The 12133-nt window shown below is 44.4% G+C and overlaps 4 protein-coding genes across 4 annotated transcripts; 2 read left to right on the top strand and 2 right to left on the bottom strand.

The window, feature by feature from the left end:
* Positions 1-332: 332 nt before the first annotated feature.
* Positions 333-554, bottom strand: TrAtP1_011982 (uncharacterized protein; the record flags this gene model as incomplete). Its single annotated transcript, XM_066115336.1, has 1 exon — positions 333-554. The coding sequence occupies one exon, from the start codon at positions 552-554 to the stop codon at positions 333-335; it is 222 nt and encodes a 73-aa protein (XP_065971434.1).
* A 268-nt stretch (positions 555-822) lies between these two features.
* Positions 823-1017, top strand: TrAtP1_011983 (uncharacterized protein; the record flags this gene model as incomplete). Its single annotated transcript, XM_066115337.1, has 1 exon — positions 823-1017. The coding sequence occupies one exon, from the start codon at positions 823-825 to the stop codon at positions 1015-1017; it is 195 nt and encodes a 64-aa protein (XP_065971435.1).
* Positions 1018-2297: 1280 nt separating this feature from the next.
* Positions 2298-4135, bottom strand: TrAtP1_011984 (uncharacterized protein; the record flags this gene model as incomplete). Its single annotated transcript, XM_066115338.1, has 8 exons — positions 2298-2511; positions 2563-2678; positions 2731-2836; positions 2901-3180; positions 3253-3421; positions 3520-3563; positions 3612-3935; positions 4000-4135. The coding sequence occupies 8 exons, from the start codon at positions 4133-4135 to the stop codon at positions 2298-2300; spliced, it is 1389 nt and encodes a 462-aa protein (XP_065971436.1).
* Positions 4136-8435: 4300 nt separating this feature from the next.
* Positions 8436-9815, top strand: TrAtP1_011985 (uncharacterized protein; the record flags this gene model as incomplete). Its single annotated transcript, XM_066115339.1, has 2 exons — positions 8436-9680; positions 9742-9815. The coding sequence occupies exons 1-2, from the start codon at positions 8591-8593 to the stop codon at positions 9813-9815; spliced, it is 1164 nt and encodes a 387-aa protein (XP_065971437.1). The 5' UTR covers positions 8436-8590.
* Between the last annotated feature and the right edge of the window lie 2318 nt (positions 9816-12133).

Here is a 12133-nt window from a genome sequence, read left to right on the forward strand (position 1 = left end):
TCCGTTTTGCAGTAGATGTTGGCTCTGAACTCCTCAAAGCTTGCGATAATCCAACCTCGCAAATTTGGGCTGCCAGAGAGTCTTATTTACGCCTAATTGTGTGACATGCATATGTACGCACATGCCGTGCTTCCCATCTTGTCTTTCATGAAAACGAAAACTACATAGTAACGGATTCAACATACTACTTAAATTACACTTCACCTCGGCCGTCTACAATCGCCAACATATGTGACGAATTGGCTTTTCCCACACAAGATATATCACCAAAGAGTTTGTTTTTATTTGATGAATCATGTCTTCCTCCCGCTTCAAGTTCCAGGCAAAGGCGACTATGACTCCGAAAACGAGCGAATCATGCTGAAAACGGCGTTGAAAAGCCTTGCAAGCTTCCGTGGCTTAATACCAGCCAGGACCATGAGCCTGTGAATCTTGCAGTCACAATGCTCCAAACGATAGTGGACACTCATGCTTGCGTTGGTGACAGCTTCGCCATCGACGCTGCTGCTCTTACGCTCGTAGTGCAGCGGCTCGTCGATGATAGTCAGTGGCATGGAATCCGATGATGCTGAAGATTCTCTGTTGGAATGCTCGAGGCGGATCCGTTATCCTATATGTCTCCGCTCAGAATGCAGGTATCTTGCTAGGTGGCGCGGAACATTGCGTGGTGCTGAAATCTTTTAAAGCATATCCTCTAAACAGTCATGTCATCTCCACGGAGGGAAGACTTCTACACACCTTCCCGGCATCTAGCATCTCTTTACCAGGGGAAACCGTTCAAGACGCTCATTCCACAAAGCTTTTACCGCTACAGTTGCCAAAATGAGTCAACCGAGCGTTGAAGGCACGCAGATAAAGGCAAAGAAGGTCGCCAGTATGCATGATGAAGAGCGCGACACAACTGATCCTAAAATCCTCACTGACCAAGATGAGGTGTACTATCAGAGCAGCCTTCAGCGTTGGAGAAAAGCCTCCAGCCGAGAGGCCGCTGGTAGTTTGGCCCAAACCACCAGCTGACATGAGCAGGTCGTCATACCGCCATTGGCTGTGATGGAAGTGTAATAGGCAGTAGGGGTAGCAAACTACTACTTCCCTAAACTACCAGTTCCCACAAAAGATTACATTTTCAGTTCAATGCAAACATGGGGGAGTCACCATGCGGATAATCATCATTGCCAGAGATATTCTCATCAAGGGATCTGTATTTCCAATTCGCATAAATCGCTCATATCCATGCTATAGTTGCCACTACTATCTCAGATGCATAGCAGGACTTCAACCTAATTGGAAATATCTCAAATGAGGGCTTAGTGAGCCAAATTTAAGTCACTTGGGGAATCGTTGTCACTAGTCACCAGTGAGCGATCACATATTGTGAAATGCCAATGAGCAAGCTGTCTTAGTCAATACGGATGATCTGTATTTCGCATGGAATTGAATTGATAGCGTTGGAGATAAGCTTCGTACTCTCAATTAGTTCCGACCCTGATAATGTAAACCTGTTCTACGATCAGCTATAGAACAGTCCTCAAATGATAACATTAGCCGGGTTTATATTAACAGAGACATAGGCTAAGTCTATTGACCAGTGACCCATCTAGCAACGAGGTTATGAACACTCATTACGCTGTTTAAATGCTATAACTCTTTATTTGCATCCGGCGGCAGCTGCTTGCGGTGTTGATAGAACTCTTCCACAATAGCCTGCCCTAATGCAGCATCCATCTCATGCTTGTGGCGCAGCCTGGCCATCATGGGCAATACTTAGCTTCCACTGACCCATATGAAACCCCATCGATTTCTAAAGAAAATTTCATCAAAGCACTTTCAAGCGTCATAACCAGATCAAGAATGACAGTATGACTGAACCACATGTCAATGCCATCAAAGGGCAGAGATGTTGGGGCAAAGCTTACTATGTTTTTCCATGCCTGTCTTTTGATTTCGCCACGATTAGACAATGTTCATCATATTATCAGAACTTATATTTGACTCACTCGTCCGCTTAACAAATAGTTCTTGTGGAACTTTAGAGAGGTCTGAGAGCAACATGCAATTGATGCGGAATGTGTCGCAATTTAAAGGATACAGCGGTGCCGTCCTGGGGCCAAGTCAACAGCAGAAATTAGCTATGGCTAACAAGTTGAATGTACTCACTCCTCTTGGCATTCATAAATTCCGCTCGATAATTTCAAGTTCCCTGGGTAACGTTCAGGTTCAGGAAAATTTCCGCACAAATTAAATGCTATGCGCGCGCTTTTTGACAGGTCGTCTCCTCTATTGATAAACCATTCCATCTACTCTTTTATCAGTAAAATAGTACCAATATTCAACAAACCAAAGTAGTACTTAACTGTTTCTGTTACGACATCGCCGTCGACACTTTCCTCAAAGGGCCTGCCTTCATGGCGAATTCTATTATGAGGTGTCCACACTTTGACGCCGTAATGGCGGGTGGCCGAGAAGCTCATGACAGTTGCCTCACTTGACATGCTAGAAAGTGCAGCACCCCTGAAGTATATATGTTAAGAAAATCTACTATTAAGCTCGACTTTAACTTACTTGGCAATCGCAGCCCAAGCGTCGGGTGGCTGTAATACTTCGATATTGCGATATTCGCTTGAGACTTTTCTCATCAGATATCTGTTACTACCAAAGCCGCCTACCAAGAAAATGTACTGTAAAGCTTCAGCTCGAAGATATAATTGATACTAAGACGTAATACCATACCTTTGGAGCTCGTGTTCCAAGCTTAGCCTTAACACGGTCGATTTGTTCGCCAATAAGCCCAAGGATGTCATTAATAACGGGGTCAAATATTTGTTTCAAATCCTCTCTGATGGAAATACCAATGTTTATTAGTTCGTCTTTAGGGAAATAGCAACATAGAGTTTACGTACTCAACCATCGTCCATGTATTTGACTCCAGACCGCGGTCAGGGTCGTCTTTCAGCTTTACCGGATAGAAGGTGACGAAAAACTCTTCATCAGAAAACTCTTCATCGGAAAACTCATCGTCAGAGTGTCCTTGGAATCCCTTTTTAATCTCTTTGTCGAATTGCGCTGATGCAAGCTGGAAACCTTTGCTTGGCCATAGCGCACTCCACTGCTCCTCGCCAACAAGTTCTCTGACAGCGGACTCGAAACGCTTATTTATACAGAGAGATCCTGCCATGCCGCCTAGAGCATTCTTGGTGTTAGTCATGATCATTTTCTTCGATGACGAAAGATTGTTGAACAGATTTATCTGACCTGTGCCTGGAATAATCTCTTTGACTTGCAATCTAGGAATGGTAGTCTCGACTTCATATGATACTAGATCAACAGTGCCGCCGCCAGCATCGCAAACAACAAAGACATCGCCTGAACCAAGGGCAACATTAAGTTTTTTTGTAGTCCATAACGTGGCAGCTTCGGGCTCCTTGATCAAACGAACGGGAGTAAGACCCGCTAATTGAGCGGCCTATAGACATGGAAGATGTAGATTTATTATTTGATTTGAGAGTTTGTAAAGCTTACCTTCACTGTAGCGTTCTTGGCAGCATCTGACCACACAGCGGGCACTGCAGATGTAGTTAAAAGAGAACCATGTTTGTTTTAGGTTGGCGTACCAGACAATATGTATTCCTTCTGACACATTTCGACATAGTCACTGGGTACCTTCTTCGTTATTTCTGTGATTGCATGGCCATACATGGCGCCGATGAAATCGGCGGTAATCTGAATAGGCGGCTTAGGAAGTCGTCCCAGTTCCTCGCTAACGTTGATTTTCGGGAGATACTTAGGCCTTGGTTGCGAGGGGTCAAGTAAAAGTTTGAATTCAGATATACTCTTAGATTGTGGTGCTACACTTCCCCCCCAGACGAACTTTTCCGGCTCATGCTCGTTGTAGCAGATTATGGTAGGAATTTTTGGCACATCGATGCCATGCGCTCCTGAAGAGTATGAAGTCAGCCAGTAGCTCATTCAGAATATTAGTGATAGCAAGAAAGAACTTACCTGCCCATTTATCCACAGAAATAGGCGAGTTATCACGCTGATGGGCAAAACAGTAGGCAATGCCAGAGTATGTGGTACCAAAATCTAAGGCAATGATGAGCTTATCATGCCCCATGTCGAATGATTTTGAGTCCATTTTGGTATTCGTTCATTTGTTTTCCCTCATTTGTCTATTAGTTGTTTGATGTTTCTTTAGGAAAATAATAGTGGTGTGCGTGAGAGAACGATTCTGGCTAACTGAAGAAGACTCTTTCTTTTATCTAGACTCTCGTTCAGCCACACATTAATTTTTGAGTAATTCTACCTGTACATACTGAAATATTTTGAGTTTAACTTGCCAAATCTTAAATATGAAGGATCTGAAGCCACAGTTTAGTAAAGCTATAGTGACAAGGTGGCGATCAAAATTCCTCCTATAGACCGAGAAATAAGATACAGTAGTCTCCTCTAGGCCTAGGTATGTCTCATATATATCTCTGTCTAATAATATTCTCTATCAAGAATAGGTGTAAATCAAATCTAGAAGGTTGAGCAATAAACTCTCTAAAGTGGATCTACAGTTCCCCCCAGCTCATACGAGCTAATACAAGCCAATGCGGATGCTTCCACAGGTAAATACTGCTGCGGCGAAGGTGCTTCAATTATGATAACGATAGCCCTCTTCTCTTCACCCCCGCTGCGAGCTCTGCTTCTTGGAATACAGCTATATTTTCCCAAGAGCTGCGGTACTTTTGCGAAATTTCCCCGGGATTCCCCAATGAGTTTGGGTTCCCCTTATATCGGCAGATCTCTATTGCAATCACTGAGAGACATATCCGAGAGGACTCTGGATACTTCAATCGGCATGATGAAGTGCAAATAAAAAGTAAAGCCGGTGCAGCATTAGCGTGGCAGAGTGGCCATAGGCCGATCCAGAGATACTCTACGTATGGACTTGATGGAGCATACCCCAATCAACTTCAGCCAGCGCTTCTACAGCTTTACCTCAGGGCATCTGAGCAGTGGCACACGTTTCTCCATCTTCAGGTTGAAGAATGCAGGGACAATGCTATCGCCAGCCCTAGTGGTACAGCTCTAAGCCAGCGCCCTCAAAGTTAAGGACCAAAGGAGCAGCTATTGGATTATAGATAGCCATACCGACCAACAAAGTTATTTCAAGCCACTCGATCCAGAAACGGCCGTTCGCACAGGAGGTACTTCCTCACTGGCAGTCACCGACTCCACCAGCAAAGAGGCACTGCCGCAACAAGACATTGCCGCCCGAGGCAAATGATAGCCACAGCTTACGGGACGATGGAGATATAACGACGCTCAGAGGGCAAGAAGTGGAGAGTGAACTATCCTCGGTAGATGTTGACGAACCCTCTCAACAGATAGAAGAGACATCGCCACCAGACCTATACAGCCCATTCGTCCTCCTGTCTGAGTTAAAAGTTATTCGTCTGTAGCATCTGGAAATATGCTGTTTTGCTTGATGAAGTAGTGGCACACTTACGCCATGCTAGGCATCGTCCAGCATTTGCAAAGACAAGACATCTGGTTTAAAATGCAGCAAATATCATGCGTTATTCGCAGCCAGGCTGAATTACGAGTCTTTCAATACCTCCATTGACGTCTTACGTTTTCTAAGGAACTGATAAACATAAGAAGACAGAAATAGTTATGTATAGCTACTAGCAGGTTTTAATTGTGGCTTTGGGAGGGTGGGTGGATAGATAATAAAATAACTTTCGGCTTGGTCGGATATAGAAGCCATTAGAATCTGCAAACGGCGAAGTACATAATAAATTAAGTAATTTAATGCATCCGGGCATTTTCCCGGCCCGTTTTCGGAAGTTGAGCGTGCCTCAAGAAAAGTTAGTCTTGTAAGTTCATAGGGTCTAGCAAGTAATTCCCGGCCTGCATTGATTATCCTGCATCTCCCACATCTAGATGCATGAGGAAACTAAACTGAAGGTTAAATCAACTGAAAAAAGAAAGAAAAAGAAAGGAAAGAACAGAAACGATATCCAAATATTTTAGGAAGCGGATTCCAATCCCGCCAACAGTTATCCTAGCCCAGCTCAGGCAGCTGTCTGCGCAAAAGATGGATTTCAGCAGCAACATTTCCGATAACGGCAGCAACGAAGCGATTTCATATATAATCAATCATATCTTCCTCCCTCCACGGCTTCCTGATAATGGAGACAGCAGTGAAACTATATCAGACGACAGCGCACTGCTCCAACTAGTTATTTTCGCCCTGCGGAAGTTTCGATGCCAAGTGAACTCTGAGCGATTTCACGCTGTTGACTGTGCTGAAACAGCAATGGTCCACTTTCAAAGCATCAGAAACGAGTCCGGGTTTGTGGATGGGCAGAGGCTTGCTGAACTTCTCAACTCCTCCGTTTGTGATAGAGGTATTTTCCTATGGAGATTATTTGGAAGATTGCATTCTAATTTCGAGCTAGATATCATTGTACCATTGCACATAGCCGCTCAAAATGCTGGGGTCATTATTACGCAAAACTCGGGTTCAGTAGTAATGGAAGCATTTGAGCTGTCACCAACGAACGAAGCTGTCATGGGTACTGCAGGTCGGCTTCAACGGCGTTTCCCCGCATCTGCTATCTTGATTCCCGTCAGAGAGTTTTTTGAAAATGGATTCATAAAAGCACTGACTGATACTATCGAAACAATGAGTCATCAAGAAGTTAAAGAGGCCAAGCCAAAGATTTTAAAGAAAGGAGAAATTCATATTGAGGAGAGGGATACAACGGACCCTTTTCTAGTGACAGATTTTCTAAGAACTATCTTTCTTGCTTATAACGGGGAAGCCAAACCGGTTTCCTCCATCTCCAAGAATACCCGGGAAGAAGTCATCTGGAAAGACGCATTTATGCCTTGGCGGAGATCTCCAGTCTGGCTTCTCATTCGTGTTACTCTACAACTATATTTCGAACGGCTTCACTCTGATCGGTCCCTGTATAAAGAGTTTATGATTTTCCTGATGGCATATACTCTGCATATAGCGCAAAAGAGAGGCTTATCGAGTGACGTCTTATATTGTATGATGGCAAAGATTGCAAGACGACTCAAAAAGTTGGGCGGTCATGTTGAGGTATCTTGGATCAGAAATATCTATGATATGCTTGGTCAAACTAGGGCTTGTCTCCAGCGGCGTTGGGCATTGATCTCACAAGAGTTAGATGCTGATGTAGACTTGGAGATATTGCCCAGGCAAATATTACCCACTGAGGGATTAGAACCATATCCAGGATTGGACAATTTCATTCGCAGCATTGAGTCCAGGCAGAACGAAGAATGCATAAACAAATTCAAAGCGCCTTGGATACTCCAGAGATACGACCAATCAAGCTTGCCAAACTTGAATAATCTAAGCGGCAAGAGCATCTCCTTTCATTTATCGGCTTTTGAAACATGGGTCGAATCATCTCTACTCCTCTGGATGCACCAGGCCAATGAGATTACATGTGGTCACCTCTATGATCTGACTTATACTTACTACAACCTCTCACGAAAGTGCTATTCTGGATGCCCAGAAAGTTCATCAATTGCATCGCTGACAATCTTGGAGCTATGGATGACTTACGACAAGTTTGTGTGCGACCAAATCCCACTCGTGAAAGAATATAGCCCCCAAGTTCCTGCTGAGCTATTACAATCTCTATTGCTACACTCCAAAAGTCATCTGGAAAGATTGGTTCTAGTTGAGAAATATATTCAACAGCGATGCGGCGGCACTTTGTCTGGAATATTTTCTTCATTCGGACAAAAAAACTCATTCTCAGTCCAGTATTACGCAACGTCTGCCATCCATAAGACACTACGCGAAAATATTGAACAATCAGCGACAGAAGAAAGAGAGCGAAAAAGAAAGGAATTCCGCGACAAACGTCGAGAATATGATAATCTGCTATCGCAGTCGGCCAGACTTACATGTGATTACATTACCAGGGTGGACCGCCGCACGGGAAGACGGTACCAGGAGCACAGTGGGAGTTGCAAAAAGCATAATTTACTCTATCAAGCTGAAGAACTCGTTATTAAGGTCCACGAATGGCCTCTTCCCGACGCGGAACTTCAGGCTCGGTCAACTGTATTTGAGCTAAACGTTCCTTCTTGTTTCAGTGCCTGGAGAAATATGACTACATTAGTCATAAATTACGTCCTAGAGTGCGATTACTCTGGGTCCAATGTCGGTCAGATGGTGGATAAACTGAGCAATTATCTCTCATCACGGTTCACGGGTACTATTCATAGATTGGAACTCGCATCGACAACTAAATCGAACAAACACACGCATCGTCGCAGCAAGAAAATCAGCACTTGTGTAACGGAAAAAGATGTTCTATTGAAAAACGGCCTACGATACGACTATTACGATAATCATCGACAATGCTTTGTTTCAAGCTTTGCAAACGAAAATAAGTTCTCTCGAAGTCATACATTCACGCTATCGCAACTAAATAGCGCGCTTCAAGATTTCATCTTCCGACCCCCGGGACGGGAAAACGGCTTGACACCAAATAACGTCTTGTCTCGACAAAATTATTACTCCCAGGAACTCTCACTTGAAGAGTCCAAGACAATGGCTAGCCTACCTGTTGGATATCTCCTGGGTTGGGACAACATCCTCGTTCAACTATTTACGCCCAAGATTGACTTTAACAAGCCGGATACTGTCCTCATAATAATGCAGATCATTCATCAAGCAGGCCCACCAGACAATTGCTCTACGCATAGGGCCAGCCACCAACAACTTTGCGACGAAACCTTTGTTGAGAGACTTCTTCAAGGCTTATCTCATGCGGTAGATAGAATATATAAGAATTGGGAGTCTTATATATCGTTGAGAGCCTTCATTGCGATTGCTATAAAAGCTCTGAATTGCTCCCCGACGCAAACATTAATGGAAACGTACCGCCAGTTTCTTGGGCGATGCCGCTCGGTTGTCTTCAATTGGATCAATCTGCTTCAAGAAAAGCTTTCTGGGCTTGACGACGAGGAAGAGCGACGGGATTTCTATCTCATCATTTCTCAGATGGCACTAATCTGCATTGCGTCTTTTGATGTGGACGAAAAACATCTGAGAATTATTCTAACAGATGCCACGCAAATGCATATGATGATACACTCATCAATCATCATACAGAATCTATCACACAGTGTTGGGGCATGCACTGAGCCCTTCTACATTAACCTGGCGTTACAAAAACAGCGCGTTCTGTATAATTCTTATGGATTTATTCTTACCGAAACTTTTGACAATATGAGCCAAGGACTGAATCTCGCCGTTAAATCAGCTTTGCCTTTTTACAACGAAGGAGGTGTATGGAAGCTTTTATCTGACATTGAATACAACTGGCTAGAGACGAAGACGATTCCCAGAAATGGCAAGGTTTCATTGCCCATCCAGATCAATATTTTAACGGGCGAACTATTGGTTAACGGCTTACCGCCTTCTCGTCTACCGACACTATATGAGGAACATCCGGTGTTCAGGGAACTATTTGGGAGAGAAATGATAGAAGTGATGCCCTCAGATATTCCTGGGACAAATTTCGCGTCAATGAAAACATACCATGGATATAACTTCGCTTTTGGAATGGACCATTCCGAACCTCGGCAGCTCATTATTGTGGCATCTGCCAATGACGAAATGCTGGATCTGATTCCACGTAGAATCTTGAATAATAATTTACCAGCAAGCTTTCTCAACGACTATGTTCATTGGTATAGTCGTCAGTCTGGTATGGTCGAGTTTAGGCCCGCGAAGTCCGCCTGGTGTTCCTCAGATTCGAACTGGCGTTTAAGAAATACAGGATCTGCATGGGTCCTCAAACGCCCAGGACAAACTCTCATCTGTCCAACCTCCTCTGCCATTAAGCGTATTTGCCAGAATCTACGCTCGCTAGAGGAAGAGACTTATATACATATCATCCGTGACAATGCCACATTTGCGTTGGATATTAGTTTGCCACGTCTTCGGTTAGACTTCTCTCTTGAACAAGGTTCATCTGAAATCCATTCTCGACAGTTTCGCGGAATGTATGTGGAAAAAGTTCAACAGATTGGAACTTTGGTTGGCTTGCAAAGCAAATTAACGCTATGCGATGGCCAAAACAGGCGGATGATCTTGGTGCCGGATGGCGATGCTTATTATTCAAGACATTCCGGGCATATGCGGGTTAGGATTACCTATGGTAGCTCAGTGCGTGTCCACCCGTTCAACATTGATACAAGACTGGGCCGCTTAGTCGGCAATGGCAGCCTGCAGAGTCAACTTTGCCTGGCTTACCTTCATGCACTCACCTCATATTGTTTACCTGACGAGCTCACTGGTAAAACCGGGACAGAACAGTGTTTGACTATCCTTAAATCAGCCGCTGTCAGATCTTTTCCGCAATTATCAGAGAACGACCTTCATGTCCTTGCTTGTATCTCGAAACTATCACCTGGAAGGTCATATTATCCTATAGGCGAACGCGTCATGGAGACCATTGAATGGGATAACAGACTTAGCTTTCTATCGCAACCCGGATCTTTGCATGCCACTGTGCAATCAATTATAGAAGGTGTGAACCAAAAGCTGTTTTTTTACCCTGAGCAGTCGGCTCGATATATCATACCAAATCACGTTGACGCAGCCCTTGAATTACGACACCAGATAAGAGATTCCACCTTCTACGTTCCGGGGTTCGGTGCTGAGAATCATACTACCTCTCATGATGTACGCTATAAAGCCCGAGATATTAGTGGCAGATACACTGAAAGATCTCAGCGCGCGTTCGAAGCCGCTACCATGGCTGTTGAGAGGCGCCAAACTCTTCACATGCCCATGAGTCCAGTATTCGCTTCGGATATGTGGCATTTACTTGAAAACGAGTGTGGTACACAAGGTCCCAATACTCCACTGCCTGTTGAGGAAGTTGGCTACGATTGCAGATGGCTTTCGGCAGCAAATACGGTTTTCGCGGACTATTGGTGTCGGTTTCATCACAGTTTTCGAAATAAACAGCCTTTTTGCCGTTTCCAATTAATGTTTTGCGCTGCAACAATGGCATATGCCGAAAAACACAATGCTAGCGCCGTCCAAGCATTTGTAGCCTGTGCGAATATCAGGTCTATCGGTTCTGTCGTAGTCCCTAATGTGGACGTGTTTAACATGCCAGCGGGATATCAATGCGACAGCTCATACATTCATGACTCTATACTCGGTAATGACATGACGGATTTCAGCTCCAGCCAAGAGGCCTTTTTGCTGCGGTCTTCTCCTGACGAAAGCGACCAGGACCTGGAGGCGAGACGCTGGAGGACCTTTGATAGCAACCGACACGCGGCTCTCCGAGATTTCGTCTCAAAGTTGCAAGGGCAATGGATCTGCCGTAGTCCATCCACGCCGGACGGTACCGAATTCTCCAGATATATATATACAACGGGTGCTAAGAACCGTATTCTACCAACATGGCAAAAATGGTATGAGAATCATCAGCTTTTCAAGTACTTGACTGCGCTGGGTGGGCGTCTTCGTCTACTAGAAGTAAAAGGGATATCAATACCAAGCCACACCAACCCTCTACCAGCCCCTATATCGATGTCTTGTAGGGGTTTTGTCAATCAGGAAGACCTGTTTAGTCACTGTACTCCACTTATACACATTTCATCAGATTCTCTGGTTGAACTAGTAGAGACAGAATTTGTGCATAAACAGCCTCAAGATAAGTTGAAACAACTCATTAATTTTCTAAACCAACACACATCCCGGGATTTTGAGCATAAATACACACAGGAGCTAGCAGATAGCCAGAAATCTCATAGCCACACTATTGCTTCATATAAAGTAAAGGAGAAGGGGGAGATGCTATGGCACAATCTCAAAAGATATCTGGCAAAATGCGAGAATAATAGCAACGAGATTTTTCGATTGCTAAAGGAAGCCACTGGCATAAACTGTGAAGGAAATGTAGGCGACATCCAGCCTCACACAATATCGGCAGCATCGGTTGCCACGCAATTTATGGCACCAAGAGTTTCGCCGAGTTTTTTTCTTGGCCAGCTAGCCAGAGAAAAGTGGGAAACCCTTTCTCTGGGATGGAAAAGAGCAATTGTCGCTTACGCGCAGTCATTGACA

This window comes from Trichoderma atroviride, chromosome 7 (genome assembly GCF_020647795.1).
Source record: "Trichoderma atroviride chromosome 7, complete sequence".
Lineage (NCBI taxonomy): Eukaryota > Fungi > Ascomycota > Sordariomycetes > Hypocreales > Hypocreaceae > Trichoderma > Trichoderma atroviride.